The 21308-nt window shown below is 34.3% G+C and overlaps 1 protein-coding gene across 3 annotated transcripts in view; it reads right to left on the reverse strand.

Moving 5' to 3' along the window:
* Positions 1–21308, reverse strand: part of LOC132547209 (nostrin-like) — a 50143-nt gene that overhangs the window by 16481 nt on the left and 12354 nt on the right. The window contains exon 2 of one of the 3 annotated variants that reach the window (XM_060210973.1): positions 17228–17894. The exons of 1 other annotated variant lie outside the window; for it this stretch is intronic. In XM_060210973.1, coding sequence (XP_060066956.1) covers positions 17228–17413 — 186 coding nt within the window. In that variant the 5' untranslated portion in view covers positions 17414–17894. Of the gene's footprint in view, positions 1–17227; positions 18642–21308 lie in introns of those variants that run through there. One more of the 3 variants, XM_060210972.1, reaches the window with a different exon arrangement.

Genomic DNA, 21308 nt, shown 5'->3' on the forward strand with positions numbered 1-21308 from the left:
TCAGTGTTTAAAGTCAGTCTGGAATAAAATGTTGTATAATGCACATTAACAGTAATTGATATCCCATAATTATGACAATTTTTTTATTCTGAAATTGAATATTTAAAAGAAAATTATCAACACAATTCACTGAAAATATACAATTTTGTTTTTCTGTCCAAAGCTTGATTTTTATACATACCAGAGCCATTTAACAGCCATGGATTGGCATGCGGATCTTAACACAAAATCGTGATTTTGCATTAGAAGATTTCATGATATAAGAAAATGATTTATTTTTAGATAACTTCTCTATAAATGGTAGCTGTGTTGTTCAGGACTTTAACGCCCATGCCATATATGCACTGCTGTTGACTGCAAACCTATCATGTGTATCCTTTTACATTATAAATGTTAATGAAGTGACAATAAACAAGGGGACAATATAGGCATTTATGGAGTTAAGATGATTTTCTGAACGACATGGAAAAGTAATAACGTACTTCAAAGCATTTGCTATTTTCTTGTGTGAAAGTTAACAGATTCAATACCAAATATATTAAGAGCTTGTAGAAGCAGAATTTATCCAGCAAATAGTCCATATACCTTGCATTTCCGGCAAAAAATTCCATCCCCAAAGTTTCCAGCAATTCTCCCCAACCCTTCTCCTTCCTTCACTTTATATTAGTATATGGATTATAGAGATCAAACAACAAATAATAGGTAGATGTAGGTATCAAACATCATATGACAGGTAGATGTAGGTATCAGACATCATGATAGGTAGATGTAGGTATCAAACATCATGATAGGTAGATGTAGGTATCAAACATCATGATAGGTAGATGTAGGTATCAAACATCATGATAGGTAGATGTAGGTATCAAACATCATGATAGGTAGATATAGGTATCAAACAACAAATAATAGGTAGATGTTGGTATCAAACATCATATGATAGGTAGATGTAGGTATCAAACATCATATGATAGGTAGATGTAGGTATCAAACATCATATGATAGGTAGATGTAGGTATCAAACATCATGATAGGTAGATGTAGGTATCAAACATCATGATAGGTAGATATAGGTATCAAACAACAAATAATAGGTAGATGTAGGTATCAAACATCATGATAGGTAGATGTAGGTATCAAACATCATATGATAGGTAGATGTAGGTATCAAACATCATGATAGGTAGATGTAGGTATCAAACATCATGATAGGTAGATATAGGTATCAAACAACAAATAATAGGTAGATGTAGGTATCAAACATCATGATAGGTAGATGTAGGTATCAAATATCATGATAGGTAGATGTAGATATCAAACATCATATGATAGGTAGATGTAGATATCAAACATCATATGATAGGTAGATGTAGATATCAAACATCATATGATAGGTAGATGTAGATATCAAACATCATATGATAGGTAGATGTAGATATCAAACATCATATGATAGGTAGATGTAGATATCAAACATCATATGATAGGTAGATGTAGGTATCAAACATCATATGATAGGTAGATGTAGGTATCAGACATCATATGATAGGTAGATATATATTACCACCAAAGTCATAAATCACTGATATTTTTACTTGCTGACATATCCTGCACAAATTTAATGCTCAAACATGTATGAGGACAAGGTGTTTTAGTGTTAGGAATTAGGAATATACGTATATACATTTACATCCTGGACAATACTTCTATTGCTCTGATATAGGTAGAGAGAACATAAGGAGCAATAGGACTCAATGCTTCAGTAACCATATACTATACACATGCATTTGAGAAAATTATATATTTAATTTAAGCTGATTTTTTTAAAAGTAAAATGATAAAATTTTCTAAATTGAACTTGTGATTCAAGACTGAAATTTTATTACATGTACATGTAGTGAAATGTAATGAAAATGTTCTGTGGTTATCAAATACCAGGATGTGACAAACTATTAGTCAGAAAGTGTTTGTTGGTCCAACACTGAAAAGGAAATATTTTTATATCGAACGAGGCTGGGAAATCATTCAAGGCACAGTGTACCTTTCTTTGTCCTCTAAATTTTAAAGGATTTTTTTAAGGAAGCTAGCAACTTGTGCTACTCAAATTAAGATTTTATCTTGTAATTACAAAGAAGTATGTTGTTATTACCAATTAATATGCCTTAGTTAATTGGTAATTGTAATTACGACTAAGTAAATCATGATTATGAAACAATAATTTCATAATTACGATATAGTTACCTTGCAATCATGACATATTAAGTTGTAATCATCACACATTAACACCTAGTTACAAAATTACAACATAAAATAGTGCTTACTGTGGCACAAAATACTGAGTACCATAATGTATTGTGAAATTAATAATTTTGTCAGCGCTATGAAAATCCATCGAAGAGACACCTATTATAAGAAAACCTATACCATATCCAGCAGTAGGCCTAATTGTTGGTAAATTGAGCATCCATATCTAGTAGCTGTTCAGGAGAATTTTAAGTTAAGCACACCGGTCTTTCACCTAATTAACATGGTTCAATTCCTTAACTGAATGTAAGTAGGTGTGGGGTTTGTGACCTGCCCAACAAAGAATGATTTTCAAGGGTATTCAGTTTCCTTACAGATGAGGCCCTCCACACATGTTATTCTGGGCCAGCAAAATTTGATTAACGTAATTTGATAGCTTGTTTCACAAATCAGTTTATCATTTCTTTCTCAAAAATAAAAAAAATACTATTTCAGTGTCCTGAAATAAGCCCATTGTTATATAGGGGAATGTCTACTGTTGGCTATCTGGGATGATTGTTCGGAATAAAGGATAACATACTTACAAGGACCTGTTTTATTGGTTTGTTACTGTATATTACCTGTCAGGTATATAACAGCCTGCTGGAAACTCTTGTCTCTTATTCACATAATAAATTATCAAATAATCATACTTAAAAAGATAACAAACATGGCTATCTGCTATTGTGATAGGCCCCAATTAAACTGTCAAAGTATGTGGGTAAACGGTAAAGTGTTATACAATCCATCTCTTACAACACACCCCCTCTCTCCTTCACCTTCTCCCAATCTTTTCAACCCAGCATCAAGAAATTATAAATTTCATGAATTAAGCTAGAATATATATAAACTATTAACATCATTGTTTGGCTATAGTCATAGTCAGAATGATGTAATCTGAATCAGTGTCATTAAGCATGCTGTTCTCGGTGGGACACTTTGTTCCCAATCCTAACAGTATGGCCAATCATCTTACGACCTGATTTACTGTCCATAAAACGATAAATCGTCGAACGATTAACCAAGTAAACAAGCTAAATTAGTCTGATTATTTAACTTTTAAAGATACCAAATTCATTTTTATACCAACTCATATCCTCAAATGTGATGTTCTACTCTAAAGGAAAAAGATCTGTCTAATGGTGTGTATAGATTTTATGCATGAATTTGACAACAACATTTCAATAACACATGAACATAGATCCAATTGTGTGAAAAATTTCTTCTGGCAGTACATCAAACAGATCTAAAGATACTACAAGTGCTTTTTGAGAGAAATTTTAACTGCTAATACAAAGCCTTACATTATAAGCGAGTCATATGAAGTTAATGAAATAGAGCTTAGAGCTGTAGTTTGAAATTAGCACATATACATACCCTACAAAACCCTGTACACATAGGTCAACACACAAGGCAGCTATCTACAGTGAATAATATAATGTAGGGAAATCTAGATGATCCTGAAAGAATTTTTCATTTAAAACAATAAATACACTGACCCGTGACATCCAATATAGAACTCTATCCTCTTCAAATGAGAATCCCGTCCCATCAGAGGGTGTTTTTGGTTCCGACATCCTGATAACAATGAGTGCTGACGGTATATTAAATCATTATACTTCCCTATGTGTTCATATGGAAGCAGAGTAAACTTCACTTCCTGTACATACAACTTGCTTGTAAACACACCCTGTTACATACCTCAATACACAAAACTACCGGATCAGTGATGAACAGCTTAACAGCTTATAAAAGGCATTAACATGTACCATAATGAAATACATTCAGTAAAAGCGTCTACACCAGAAGTTATAAATAAATGTTTATAGTATGGACTAATTAGCGGAAAGGCAAACTAGGAAGACAATACCAGGAAAAAGGAAAATGATTCTTTAAATAGTAAAATATTTCACTAACATGCTAACAAATCAGTATCTCTGAATCTCTTTATATCAATCAGGAAGTTTTAAATAACTAACCTAAATACATATCATGGATACAAAGATATTCCATCAATACTTGCAATTAGTAACTCCTGTTTATCATGTCCTCACAGGTTTGGTCACATGACAACATACAGATGATGTGCAGCTAATGGTATGTCACTGAAATGAATAATAAGGGTACCAGGGGTATATGTAAGGGCCCCCAACTAATTCTGCAAACTCGTAAAAAACATCTCGTACTGGTGTACTGGTATCCTTGGTGTAAATCACTATCTTTTTATACTTTGTTGAAGTGAGAAATGTTACAGTAACCAAAATAATCAGGGTGATAGGTCACGCAGGTCAATAGTGCATGTAATACACCTCTACAAAATGTCTGCTTCAAAATACATAAGGGTCCAGAATCAATGTCCAGATGATACTGCTCATTTTTTGTATTTTTTAAAATTTTTTTCATCTTGATTTTTTTTTTTTTTTCATCCACATTTAAACCACACCCATATATAAGTCACACACCTAACTGCCTAGGAAGAACCTGCAAAACCCTGTATGATATTTCTGCATCACCAAATCATCCATAAGTATGTTATCACTGCCCCACCCAACCATCAATAAGTACCCGGTATGTTATCACAGCCCAATCCAACCATCAATAAGTATGTTATCACTGCCCCACCCAACCATCAATAAGTATGTTATCACTGCCCCACCCAACCATCAATAAGTATGTTATCACTGCCCCACCCAACCATCAATAAGTATGTTATCACTGCCCCACCCAACCATCAATAAGTATGTTATCACTGCCCCACCAAACCATCAATAAGTATGTTATCATTGCCCCACCAAACCATCAATAAGTATGTTATCACTGCCCCACCTAACCATCAATAAGTATGTTACTATTGCCCCACCCAACCATCAATAAGTATGTTATCACTGCCCAATCCAACCATCAATAAGTATGTTATCACTGCCCCACCCAACCATCAATAAGTATGTTATCACTGCCCCACACAACCATCAATAAGTATGTTATCACTGCCCCACACAACCATCAATATGTCTGTTATCACTGCCCCACCCAACCATCAATAAGTATGTTATCACTGCCCCACCCAACCATCAATAAGTATGTTATCACTGCCCCACACAACCATCAATAAGTATGTTATCACTGCCCCACACAACCATCAATAAGTATGTTATCACTGCCCCACACAACCATCAATAAGTATGTTATCACTGCCCCACACAACCATCAATAAGTATGTTATCACTGCCCCACACAACCATCAATAAGTATGTTATCATTGCCCCACACAACCATCAATAAGTATGTTATCATTGCCCCACACAACCATCAATAAGTATGTTATCATTGCCCCACACAACCATCAATAAGTATGTTATCACTGCCCCACCCAACCATCAATAAGTATGTTATCACTGCCCCACACAACCATCAATAAGTATGTTATCACTGCCCCACCCAACCATCAATAAGTATGTTATCACTGCCCCACACAACCATCAATAAGTATGTTATCAATAAGTATGTTATCACTGCCCCACACAACCATCAATAAGTATGTTATCACTGCCCCACACAACCATCAATAAGTATGTTATCACTGCCCCACACAACCATCAATAAGTATGTTATCACTGCCCCACCCAACCATCAATAAGTATGTTATCACTGCCCCACCCAACCATCAATAAGTATGTTATCACTGCCCCACCCAACCATCAATAAGTATGTTATCACTGCCCAATCCAACCATCAATAAGTATGTTATCACTGCCCCACACAACCATCAATAAGTATGTTATCACTGCCCCACCCAACCATCAATAAGTATGTTATCACTGCCCAATCCAACCATCAATAAGTATGTTATCACTGCCCCACACAACCATCAATAAGTATGTTATCACTGCCCCACCCAACCATCAATAAGTATGTTATCACTGCCCCACCCAACCATCAATAAGTATGTTAACTGCCCCACCCACCCATCAATAAGTATGTTATCACTGCCCCACCCAACCATCAATGAGTATGTTATCACTGCCCCACCCAACCATCAATAAGTAGGTTATCACTGCCCCACACAACCATCAATAAGTATGTTATCACTGCCCCACCCAACCATCAATAAGTAGGTTATCACTGCCCCACACAACCATCAATATGTCTGTTATCACTGCCCCACCCAACCATCAATAAGTATGTTATCACTGCCCCACCCAACCATCAATAAGTATGTTATCACTGCCCCACACAACCATCAATAAGTATGTTATCACTGCCCCACCCAACCATCAATAAGTATGTTATCACTGCCCCACCAAACCATCAATAAGTATGTTATCACTGCCCCACCCAACCATCAATAAGTATGTTATCACTGCCCCACACAACCATCAATAAGTATGTTATCACTGCCCCACCCAACCATCAATAAGTATGTTATCACTGCCCCACCCAACCATCAATAAGTATGTTATCACTGCCCCACACAACCATCAATAAGTATGTTATCACTGCCCCACCCAACCATCAATAAGTATGTTATCACTGCCCCACCCAACCATCAATAAGTATGTTATCACTGCCCCACCCAACCATCAATAAGTATGTTATCACTGCCCCACCCAACCATCAATAAGTATGTTATCACTGCCCCACCCAACAACCATCAATAAGTATGTTATCACTGCCCCACCCAACCATCATGTTATCACTGCCCCACACAACCATCAATAAGTATGTTATCACTGCCCCACCCAACCATCAATAAGTATGTTATCACTGCCTAACCCAACCATCAATAAGTATGTTATCACCCAACCATCAATAAGTATGTTATCACTGCCCCACCCAACCATCAATAAGTATGTTATCACTGCCCCACCCAACCATCAATAAGTATGTTATCACTGCCCCACCCAACCATCAATAAGTATGTTATCACTGCCCCACCCAACCATCAATAAGTATGTTATCACTGCCCCACCAAACCATCAATAAGTATGTTATCACTGCCCCACCCAACCATCAATAAGTATGTTATCACTGCCCCACCCAACCATCAATAAGTATGTTACCACTGCCCCACACAACCATCAATAAGTATGTTACTATTGCCCAACCAGACCGTCTAAGTATGTTATCAGTGCCCCACCCTACCATCTATAGCTATGTTATCAACTGATTCCAAGTTAGATTTGATTTTCATTCCATATCTGCATCGTGACGTCATGAAATTGATGATCATGATGTGACAGTTATAACAACGAGGACCTTCAACCAATCCCAGGTCAGCTTGGTGTTATAACACATGTGGCTAGAATCAATGCAACAGCAGTGTCATAACAGGTGATAAACATGTTTATAGAAAGCTGTCCTAATTTGCATATTTATACACTGGTGTAGAATGATGAAGTGATATAATGTAGAGTAATCTGAGTCACTAACCAAGATACGTTGTGTATACATATATTTCATGTGTTTCCATCAGGATTAAATCTAGCTTATGTGTGTATACAACACTTTCATATTTTCTTTACATTTTAAAACAGTTTCAAAATTTGGAGAATGATTTGAAAACAGTTTTCTATTTTAATACTGAGAAGAAAAATGTCGGCTGATTTTTTTCTCAATCTTTCTCTTGAAAATACTTGTTAATTCTGCTTTAGTTTTGTAACCGTAAAAAGAGAAACAATAATAATAAGAGAAACAATCAATTGGACAATGACAAATATTGGATAACGATACATACCTCATTATCCGTTATAATTGGTATATTCCTCCTCAAGCGAATAGTTCCACCAAACTGTTTCATTTTAGCTGACATATATGTCAAGGTACATGTATACCACCTCTCACGTATATAAAAATCCACTACAAAGATGTGTGCACAAACACTATCAAGTTTCTAACAAAAAACAACGACTTTTTTATAGGTAAAACTTTCAAAATTAATGTGACTGGATAAAAAAACAGTAGGAATACCTTCAACACAGTTCTATATAGAAATAAAGACTTTTAGCTATACAACGGCTATGTTGACATCAATCTACGTCAATAAAGTCCCTGTCTCTATCACTCACGTACACACCACTGAAGTCTGTGTCACACGAGTGATTTCACAAACCTTTCCTGATGATGAACCGCTTGATTTCTCTGCAGCTAAAATAACTGATATTTGTATAAAATTTCAATAATATTTAAATGTTTTCCACCTAACCTACTTCTAATATACGAATACTGACTGTTACAACACTGACATGGAAAACACCATCCACAATACAGGTGTTTCCTCAGAATTATCTATGTATGTAAAGACGTCAAGCTTGAGTGATTCCTGCTATTTTTGTAAAACTCTCCTTATATTTCAAGTTTATTCTCAGCGTCTTTTATTTTTATGCTAAGCTTAACTTTATTTTTCACCTGCGTAGATCACCTCTGAATTGTGACGTTTTCCTATGGGTCAATCAGTAAAGCGGAACTAAACCCTCACGTTGTATATAAGATGTACCTAGATAAACACAAGTCTGACAGACAATAACATTTTGTCCTTATACTACCATGGAGGTCGGAATGATGACATCATCTACAGGAATAATCCAAAATCTTTAAAGTCCACGAGAAAAATTGAAGAAAACTTTCAATTACATTTACTGTGTACATTTCATCCTTACAATTCGAAGGTCATGGTGAAATCCTGCCTCTTATATTCTTCGAGAAAAATTGGAGGATAAATCTACAAATACAACTATCTACATAGGTGACACACCAGGAACATTGTACTTAAGTAGACCTAGAATATAATGACTTGTATGGTTAAAGTACTAAGACTTGTTTTTTAACTCTGTTACATGATCTTTGTCTAGATCCTCTGTCAACTTGCCTGGAATCAATATGACAATGAAAACACAACATGTCATTCTGAACAATTAACAGTTTCATTTGATACTTTCTGACATCATTTAAATTCCTGAAAACCTTTTTGAAAGATTTGTTTCCTTTCTTAGAATCTTTTTATATACAGTCAAACTTGTATAATACAAAGTTCAAGGGACTACCAAAGAAAACTTTAATATATCGAGACTTTGAATCATTTGTGGTGGATTATGTCGACGTTCTCATGTTCACGGCTATAGTTGATGATACAATATTTCTTCCTGCACAAACATGACAAATACCAAAACACAAGTTTAAATGTCACACAAACGTGTTTTACGGATCCATATTAATTGAAACATTGCCCAGCATTAAAGTGATCTTCACGTGTTACAGTAATTATTTCAAGACTGATACAAAAACGTTACAGACACTAATGAATTTAAAAGAAAGCAAATTCATATCATCATGTATTCTGTCCAGAAATGGTAACATCAAACATCTTCGGTCGCAAAAATTACAAAGGTGTTTGTCGATATTTTGACGTCTAGTCTGAATCAATAGGAGAATTCATAACTGATATATAAATCACTATGTTTCTAACGATTTTATGTTTAAAACTGAAAAGTGACGCTTTGGGAATGAGTGAAATCGTCATACAAGTGATAGGATTTCCTCCAATTGTTTTCACAATGCTGTAAATCAGACCCAACTATATGCCATTACTCCAATTGCGGCAGAGAATGTCACATGACATCCAATAATCTTTGCTTAAATGTCATGGCTTGACTGAGAACTTTACATGATGTCCCATTAACTTTGCTTAAATATCATGGCTTGACAGAGAATGTCACATGACGTCCTATTACCTTTACTTAAATATCATGTCTTGACGGAGAATGTCACGTGACGTCCTATTATCTTTACTTAAATAACATGGCTGGTAAGTAAGCAATTGAACTTATATCTGGATCCAGTCATTAATCAACCTCGTAACACAGAGCCGATAATAGCGTGTTACCGTAATCCCATTGTCAGGTAGCAATGTGCAAAATTTTGCTGCGGGCAAAAATACAGTACTGTACTGGTAAATGTTTTGTTCAAATCATGAGGTGTCAATAACTGTGTTATCATAGCTAACTGTATGTGAAAAACTTTGATACAATGAAAGTTTGATTTATAAAACTTTGATTCATAAAGGATTAAGTTAGTAGTAATGCATACAGAGAAGTTTGAACCAATAAAGATCAATTCATAGAAGTTTGACTTTATAGTATATTTCCTTGATGAATTTGTCCTATCCTTGCTTTCAGTAGAAATGAATTATTAACAGTGACAATGTATTTAAGAATATTATCATGTCAAATACACCATTTACATCCATATAATGTTTCAAAGGACAACCAGAAAAATAAAGTACATTTGTATATTTCAAAATTTCAAATATTCATTTTTTTAGTATGTACATCTTTAAAATATCTAAAGCATCCACTGGCAAAGCACACAGATTATCTCAAGCATGAAATATCAACTTGATTAACACCTGCCTCACCCTATAACACAACATAAATATAATGTTTTAACTCAACATTTTAAAACTTGAACAACACCACTTAACAATAAAAGAAATACTCCTTTTACCTCTGTTAAAAGTTATGTCTTGCATTAAGTTACGTACGTGTGCAAATACATGAATTTACACACCATAAAACCTGCTCTCAGAGATGGAATACATGCCCTTAGAGATGAAATACACTAAGTCATGAATGGTCATGCATAAATGAATATTCAAGATTAGAGTTAGTTTTGGATTGATGAATAAATGTTCAACTTCATGAATATTCATCAAACATATAACATTATGGTCTTCCTGAACTTTCATGGAAATCGAACAAAGCAGTTAAAATTCATCAAGTGTAATAATGCACAAATGCTTAAGAGTGCATTACTTTGTCAACATAGGATTGATATAATGAATTACAAAGAACTGGAGATCAGATATATTTTCTATATGTTGTCTGTATGTGTCATCATCATCGACACATTCAGCAAGTTTTTCTTCCTATTGTCATCACGATTTACCAGACAGTATACAGACCATTGGACCTGCACCTGATGACTTTTCTAGCCACATCCTGTGTGACTGTCTTACATATTTATCCTTTCTCTCAAATCAGTCTCTTTCTAGATTTTTAAATGACATGATTATTCTCTTCCAAGAAGGTATTTTGATTCAACATTATTTTAAGAATTGATTTGTCCATTTTATCAGATGTTCTGTGTCCTCTCTTTTCAATGGCATAAGTCTGCAAAAGTGCAAAACACTTTTATCAATGAGATATTTCACAGGCAATAACGTAATAGATTTGAATACCGGTATGTATAACAATGTCCTCCATATATCACATACCCTGATTTATAACCATTACAAAACAATTCAAAATATCATTACCATATAAAATATAAGAGGCCCAAAGGGCTTGTACCATTCACCTGGTTAATTTATGTTTTCAGCCATTTAATAAAGAATTTTAAATATGTCAAATATTTTTTGAAATAATTTCCAACTTCCAAGCCTTATGGTCAAACATAAAATTCGCTTTAGACCAAACTTGGACAATATCCTCATACAGAAGAAGGATTTTGAAGAACTTACATTTTCCCAATTAGACCCAATCACTCCCACCCAAGGGGGCCTGGATGCACTGTTTATGCAGAACTGATAACCCTTCACCCAAGAATACTTAAGACCAAATTTGGACAAAATCTAATCATTCCTATAGGAGGAGTAGGATTTTGAAGAATTTATTCTATTTCCCCTACTGGGCTCCATCCCTTCTGTCCCAGGGGGTCCAGTCCTACTGTTTAAACAAAACTATTCCCTTTTCCCCAATGATGCTTCTGAAAAAATGTGGTCAAAAGTGACTAACTTATTCATGACTAGTAACAATTTGTATGGAAAATAGACTGACGGATGGAAGGACAGACAGACGCTGTGGTATGCATTTGGGCCAGCTGAGCTAATAAAACAAAATTAAATTGTAAATATGTGTATTTCACATTAACATAACATCTTTCATTCTGACATAAATTATGTCATTTGAAGAAAAAATCATCAGCTATGAAATACGCATTCAGTTGCTATTATGTAAATATATAATTCATGACAAGCAAATATAGTTTACAATTCATGATAGAAAACAGAAAACATAAAAAAAGATAGAAACAAATTGAATCATAAATCATTTCTCAGGTAATACATATAAAAGGTCTTGTCTAATATGAAATTACACTTACAAAAATTTTTTTTAAATCAGTTCGATATGTTGTTTTCATAAAGGGTAAACACACAACCCAACAATTTACTCTAAAATACAACTACTGTGGTAGATGATATAGTCTATAAATTTGATCCTTTAAGCTAGGGAAATTAATATAATAAATATTTGATATAAATTTTAATATAAATTACTTAAGGTTAATAATTAATTTATTTTATTTTTATACTTTCATATGTCTATGTGATAAATGACTTAATTTTCTTTTTCAAAGATAAGAATAAATTGAAAATGGAACAGCTTTAAGCTCTTAGCATGTTCTTCCATTTCAAATTATGTTATGTATTAATGAATATGACTGCATCATTGGCTGAAACATTGTTGAAACTAAACTAAGACAACAACCAGCATAATTCTAAACATTTGACCAGATTTCTCCTAAATAAACAACAAAAGGTAATATATCACACTTACAAGTATCAAGCTGTGTTTGCCCCACTGTAAATTCCTCAAACTTCGCATGGTTTCAGCAAATATAAATATATCAAAATTCCAAAGTTATGGCATATCAGTAAACAGTGAACTCTGTAACCGTACAGAGATCCTCCATCACAGAATTATGTGCTTAGTACTCCTGCAGACTGGGCAGATATACAAGGTGGGTCATTAGCAGTGTTATCTACAATGGGAAGTGAAATTTGAAGGATTGAGTTAAACTGAACGACATTATCTTTGGAAGTGATGTGATGCAATGTAACTAATGAAGTGTAGATCATCACCTACAGTAAATCAGGTAAAACCCAAACAGGTAAACATTTCACAGGTGTATGTATATAACAACTAAAAACTTTTCAGGTACATAAATATTCATGAGACTCCTGGAAGGACTGCCAGGTGGTAGATGGGGTGTTGGAGAGGGGATATATCAGCGGTGGGGTGGGGATAGAGAGCAACTTTTGTTTTCAGTGTTAAAAAGTTTCATCAGTACAATGCAAAGTAACATCGACGATATCATCTATTTTTGGAGCAAGCATTAAATGTTTGATGACATTTGATGATGTCCATAAAACTTCACCCATATCCCAATAAAAACTGAGGATCTCGTACATAAAAGGGAAGCACAAGTCTACACCCTGTGTCTATAAACTACAATACAAATACAACATAATCCCAGATACCGAGAGGTTCCGAGATTTAACAGTTAATGGAAACCACAGATTTATGAGATATTGATCAGACTAGCTTAAGACCCTGTCAATTTCATCTAAAACTATTCACCAAAACTTTTATATAAATGTGATAATATTTAAATTACCTAACCTTCAATGACAACTTATTTGTAATGCATGCATTCCAAAAGTGTTAACTAACATAAACATGAAGCATTATACCTGCAGAGGATCAACTCACAGTGTATATTGATCATAAATCGTTAAACAAAATCTCTGTATATGAATTCCAGGAATGATAATACCTTCCTTTTTATTTTTCATTATTATTGTTATTTTTTTTTCTTTTTTTCTGTACAATCGAATTTTTTGGGAGGTTCAAATTTTCGTAGTTTTCCCAAAATATACCTTTTCATTGGCACTTGATTTTGTACGATAAATCATGATCACAAAATCCACTAGCACTATGATTCTATGTCAACATTTGTCTGTTCATTATTGTGTGGTCACTTAAATGCATGGATTTAGACTAGCCATGAATTCAATAAAGAAATTAATCCCTCACTAAAACTGTTGATTTAACAGTAGTTTTTCATGCAACCAATTAAGGAAGGCACACTGTCTGATGTTTCTCTTATATAGTGTATTACAGTTAGCAAACAATTATATCCTGGATGAACTTATTCGTTTGACAAATATTGCAGCAAACATGCTATTGTTGAAGTAATGAGTCTAATTATATCTACAGCTCCCATTATGACCTCATCTGACAATCTGCTTGCTGGTGCGTTATCTAGCTACTCCCAACCATTCTGACATTCTATTGACTTTTTTGTATCAGTCTGGAGTCACGGGGCAACAGATATGAAATAGCTGATAGAATGTTATAATAATTTGGACTGTATCTCAGTCATCATGATCATTATATACACCATTAGCTTGCAAGGACAATATAGGGCACTGAATCACTTGATACTAATGTGATCAAAAGGAAAATGAAACTGAATAAAGAGAGCGATATACAGACCACTGTTACGTTAGGCTGACGAAATCTTTTTTTTTTAACATGTATGTAATTGTTTCCTTAGTGAGAAAGTTTGGACATCCTGGTCCACATGTGATACACCAGACAGACAAGTCACATGGAAGTTATTCATACTGTATTTAATCTTAAAAACTCCCTGAGCTCTTCTTTTGGTTGTGAAATCTTACTTGTTACCAAGTGCTAGTCTTCTCTGTCTCTGATCTATTTGGTACCTTTACATGACATTTTTCACAAATTGACACTTTGTTGTATTATCTTTCTATCTTTGTAAAGGGACATAATCTACCTTAAGAGAAGAATTTTAGAAATGAGACTAAGTTGACAAATTTTGACACAATAATGTAGAAGATGAAGAATCTGTTACCTGTATGTATTCAAGATTAATTTATCTCAGTCTCAGGCTGACATTCTGTAACTGTTGTTTTCAGCTTTGCCCCGAATGAGATTGTTACAGAATGTCAGCCCAAGACTGATAAATGGATATGTACAGGCTCCACTAATATACCTCTACTTTATTTACTCTATATAACAGTAGCTGATTGAATGGACTATATCCCCTAACTTAGTCCTGTGTTTTAGATAGAAAACTAAAACATATTTACATTCGAGTGTCTGTGCCAAGGTAATCAGATGAGAGGTGGGAGAAGTTTATTACGCATACATATGCGCATATGACTCAAGGGGTGGAAGGGACTTGTTAAGAAACACCTGCAATGTAGACATAACACTTTCTCTTTCAAATACGTTGTCCTTGGTTACACTTTGCTTTTGGCTCTATATCTACCAAAGGGACAGTCATATAAATAAATATAAACTTATAAATTTTACAACAATTGCAAAACAAGTTATTTCAACTTATACTAATCACTGTTGTTGGTCCGGATGTAAGCGCGTGAGGGGTCTTATTGTGGGAGGAAACCGGAATACTCAGGGAAAACCCGCGTGGTCGGGCAGGTGACCCCTAACCTTTTCAGACAATCATAGCTTATGATGTTTTACAAATATTTTCACCTTAAGACATCTCTCTACTTTCCATTGGCATGATAAAATGGTTGAAGTGTATGATGGATGGATATGGTTTCCTTTGGCTTCAGAAAATAGACCTTGTATCAAGCTCTGAGGGTCAATATAAGGAACTCTGACTCAATGTTACAGGGTGTGCTAATTGCAAGAAAATGATCATTAATTATAATCTATATAATAGATGTAGATAATTATTACCAGGAATGGGCTAATCTCCAAAAATAAACATAATACTGGTGATCAACTATGGTGAGAGGTTGAAACGATGGAACAACATGCAATTAATATGCTTTATCATGTGGAACCAATTAGTATGATAACAGCATAGAATACACATTTCTTATGTAATAAACAGGCAATAATGTTGGCTGGGTTTATCTCCTTGAGAATAGCCAGGTTTTTTTTAACAAAGTTTCTCCTTTTAGTAAATGGTTGATACTTGACTAAACAACATAAGGGAGGCTCATTACATGCCATTCAAAGCACTTAATGTGAAACATCTTGCCCTAGGACATAACCATAACAGCATAGACTAGCCCAGAGTGTTTTTTTTTAACTTTCTGAGAAACTCTCATGGGTATTCCAGGAGCATCAAACTACACACCTAGCTTCTTCACCTGCTGATACACTGCCAACCCTCTACCAAATGAGTATGCCAGCCCGGTCCAAACACCGACAACATTAAGTTTACTGTATCAATTAAGCTTTCCATGTATTCAACATGCTAAGGAATTATCACTTGGGATTAAACATCAAAAACCAACAAGAAAGCAACCAGGAAACAGTGAATTCCTATAACAACGAGCACTTAAGGGAAGTAAAAATATTTTATATCTATATGTACACAAACAAACTACAGGGCACATAAATAAGTATTTATAACATGTAACATATACATATATTTAACAGAACACAGATATCAATTGGGCACTGCAAAACAAAGTGATCCTGACACTGACCTCCGACTCTAAAAATCAAAATACAGATTTCATTGACTTTTGACCTCTGACTATTAATATAAATAATTTCTAGCCTATGAAAGAGAACTATAATGCCATATTGATTATTCTCCATAAAGAATGGTGATTTTTTTTTAAAATTTGTAATGAATAGGTATGGACAAACAGTCACGGTACATCATTCCCTCTTCTGCTTTAAACAAACAGAATCCTCATGCCCATGGAAACTAGGTATAAATCATTGGTACTAATTTCCAACATGCAAATGTTTTAAGAACTTCTTGATGCAACACTAAAGCTATCGGAGCTTTATATTTTAAGTTAAACACCAAATATGCATAAAAGTTTACACAAGTCATCAGCGATCACAGATCTTGAAATTGATTCAAGCCCCACATGTAAACATATACAATACATGTTCATGTATATATGAACAACAATGCATTCTCAAAAATAGCAAACTGAACATGCCACTAAGAAATGTAAACTAATCCCAATCTGTAAACTTCTACATAGGGTCAAAAGGCATGAAGTTAAAGGTCACCAGGCCAAAGGTCAACAGGTCACACATACTAAAACACATGCAAAGACATGCTTAGATATAATAGTGGGCACCTTTGCGATGGATTCGAGTGACCCTGGAATTGTCCAGTTGTTGAGCCACCACTGGACTGTGTCTGGGATGACCATGGACATACGGCCGAATCTTCGGTTGTATCGAGCCTGGTGACAAATTTTACAATTTTTACAGAATGGATGTTCGCGATGTACAGGAGGGTCATGTGATGTTATCAAGGACATGTTTTTTTCATTCCTTCATCTGTAGTGGCTTTAAATAGTACATGCTCATCCACAAATAATCCACAAAGGTTTTCTTCCTCTATTTGACATTCACAAATTTAACATCCAATTCTATCCCGATTCATTCATGATTCAAATTTGGTTCCACTGAAAAAATGCACTCACAAATTAGCATCATTTACAAAATCAACATCCATCTTGGTTCTACTTCATTCCTATTCAAAGAAAGATCCACTGGTGATCGTCCTGAAGTGTTCACTAATATAATTAGTATTCAGAAGAATTCTCTACTATTTGGTCATTCACAAGCAAGCATTCACTTGAAAACCCATTAATGTCCACAATATGATACTTTTTGTTCTTATTGAGATCTTTTTTGACCCCTTTAGTATAAATCCATGTGTTCTATCTGATGAAATTTCACAGCTCCTTTATAAAATCCAGGCTGGTGAACTCTCCACACCTCTGTGATGATCCCTTACTGGATAAAGATTAAATCACACTACATATATGTTGTAATCCAGTTTACACATCTATACACAATCAATACATAGCATCCAGTCTCCAGTTTACTAAACATTACGTCGCGAACCAATTACACAGGATGTTACGAACAGTAAGAACATCAGCCACTTTAAAAAAAACGTATTAGCTTCTGGTAATATTTTTTTCAATAAAAAAAATTCACAATTTTGTTCAAATTATGTTTGCTGTCTTTCTGTTTATAAATCCTTATAACGAAGTATTACTATTGCACATACACAATCTCTTTCCAGTGAATGCTGACCACAGCTTTGGTTACAAGCACAAACTACAACCATATTGACTAAATGGTTACTTTATCTACCACATAACAATATAGCCATGACATCACACATGCCAAAAAAGGAAAGAAAACAACATTTGTGAGCCGTGAAATTTCCCTCATGATCTCATTAAATTAATATCCAAGCCTGTCGTAACAGCATATAATACATCACTCACGATATAATTTAGGCATTGCACATATACACGTTCATACACAATGACAAGAAATAGCATACAGCTGCTCAGAGTATGGTGGCTATCATGTAGCCAGTTCATGTTGATAGCAGACAACAATACAGAATGCCCGACTGTTACGCATGTATAATGTCCAGAGATAGGAGTACTTTATCCCATTGTTGTGATGTATCTTAAATAGCACAATCAGGCACAAAGGGTCTGTATCTACAAAGTTTGGCACTTTTCACTTCAGTACTTGAAATATCTGTAGCATTTTTTCCAGATTTTTTTCAAACTCAGTAGAAGGAAAATTATCCAAAAGAATTCAAGAATCTAACTTCATCAAAAATGAAATAAAAGTACAATGGTGATGGTGAATCATCTGTATTAATAGCATAATACCAGTATCAATTAAATATTAATCAAATATAAAAATCAATTAAAATAGAAAATAATCAAACATACAAGAGTAACCAATTTTATCAAAATTATTGCCTAGACTTAATATACAAAGCCCTCCCTAATTAGGACTTGACAAAGTTCCCTGACTTTACTGGCTGCAGCTACATGCAATGTAAACGGTAAACTAGCAAAATATTTCTATGTATCTGTTCTGAAAATTGTTGCATTTACTTTTTTAAAATTATATAATCTGTACTCTCTCTACTATGTAAGTAAGCATTGTTCTAGATTCCAGCCTTTAAATTCTCCTCATGTTACAGCTATACTATATCCCTACAAGAATGTTTAGAATATTAGAAGGCTGGTTATACAATCCACTACTATACACCACTGTAGTAAACAAAGTATTGAAGATAAATGTTGTATTTCTGTTTTCAAATTGTTCCTTAATTTCAAGCATCATCAGAATTTTGATCAATATTCACTCTGTATATACATAATGTACATTATAGGTCCAGTCTTACACTGGTAACAGTATACTTGTAATCTGTACTGCATATCCAGTATTAAGTCTATAGTTATGGCTATACATAGAAGCAAAGTTGTTGGCTATACTTATATTTTAATACCAAAAGTTTGTCCTCGTTTAACAGGGATTATCATGAAGGATGCTTATGGGGCCAGGTTTGGACTCACGAATGTGATATAGACCCTCCAATTTCTTTCAATTTTGTCATTGATTAAAACTGCTGAAAATGCAAATCAGTCCAATATGCAAATGTAAAAGGTATCTCTTAATTTGAAAGTAAATATTATAAAATATAATTTGGAATGATTATCAATTAATATCATAGTATACATGATATAAATGACATCTTTTAAGGTTATACATGTATATCAATACTATCAGACATTCAGTGAGAAATCTACCTCACTCATCAAAATTAATGGTCATATTCAGGTGTCCACACACTCCCAAATAGCACCTGCATACAAGGTTTAGATTGTTCATCATTGGTCAGTTCCTATATCTAAGTTATAAGTCTAAGGCGACAAAAATAAATGACATGATCGAAGGCATTCTTGTCTTTTTCTTCTGGAAAAATCTTTATTTCATCAAAATTCTATGAAATAGAAAACTTTAAAATAAAAAGAAAGTTTATTGATTTTCTGTTATTAGGACTTGACAAAGTTCCCTGACTTTACTGGCTGCAGCTACATGCATGTAAACGGTAAGCTAGCAAAATATTTCTATGTATTTTGTAATTTATGTAATTTGAGAAAAGAAGATGGCATTTCCATCTTTTACCAATATTTTTTCCAAAAATGTTCTGTATGTGAAATTTGTAAAACTGGACATGATGAAGATCTGAGGTCCTTTAATCAAGTAGCTATATGATTGAATATGTGGTACTGTGAGTCTACATTGATGGCAGAGACCTGGAACCTTGACATCTATGTGAAGAAAAAGTCCCTGCTAATCGCAGTAATCATTAGATTTGACAGACCACCTGCAGAAGGAACAAAGAGCCTATTGTCTAAAGCTGACATTCATAGATTTTTGTATACACCATTTTATTTCCAGTTAACAATGTCTCTCCATCAAATATTGTCAATTACTTGTGTATAAAATGGCGGACAGTACTAAGTACACCTGTAGATGTACTAATGTGTATGTATACCAGTAAAATATATACATCTGTACACTATAAATAAACCTGTCAAGGACAGCCGTGAATTACGAGATCATAACTGTGGTGTGATGATCCCAATGGAGTAACAATGTTTTTTTGGTTTGCCTAGTTTTTAGACCGTCAATACCACTAGGCTGTTATGCAAGGTCTCCTTTTAGCAGCTGGTGGTTACCTCACTGAACAACATACAGAAGGCCCATTCAGAGTAGCTTCGGTAAAACAACTTGCCCAATTACACAACCATTTGAGAACAAGATTAACCACTATCTGTATATCCTGAAAAACACCATGCACCACAGATCTTCACCACAGGTTTCTAAGTCTCTATGCTCTGGTTGTATTTCACTGTGAGTTCCCTTAAAGCCTCTAAATGAAACACAGTAGTGTATACTAATGTAAGTAAAATTGGTATCTGTGTATAAACTGTGTATGAATGTTAAATGTCAATCAATTGCCAATTTTGATGTTCAGTTAAAGGTCAAATGTCTTCACATTTTCAAACTGAAAATGAATATCCTGGGAATGAAATAATAAACTCAAATGATTTACAGTATATATCGACCATAACTGTTCAAATATTTCCTCAATGAATCAAATACTCTCATACACCTTTGTGATTTCCAAACTATCCTTTATGATACCTGTCATTCAGTCCCTTGTTTGAGAAGAACTTCCCGATACTATCAGTGCATGAGGAAAATATTATAAGCCAGATATGATAATATCCAATATCATAATAAAAGGTGATGGGATGATGATTGGATTCAATCGGTTATCCAATGATTCCACCTCATATGATGTGATGATTGTGATTT

Source organism: Ylistrum balloti, unplaced genomic scaffold (assembly GCF_031769215.1).
Source record: "Ylistrum balloti isolate Yb309-2 unplaced genomic scaffold, AGI_CSIRO_Ybal_v1 Utg369938, whole genome shotgun sequence".
In the NCBI taxonomy this organism is placed as follows: Eukaryota; Metazoa; Mollusca; class Bivalvia; order Pectinida; family Pectinidae; genus Ylistrum; species Ylistrum balloti.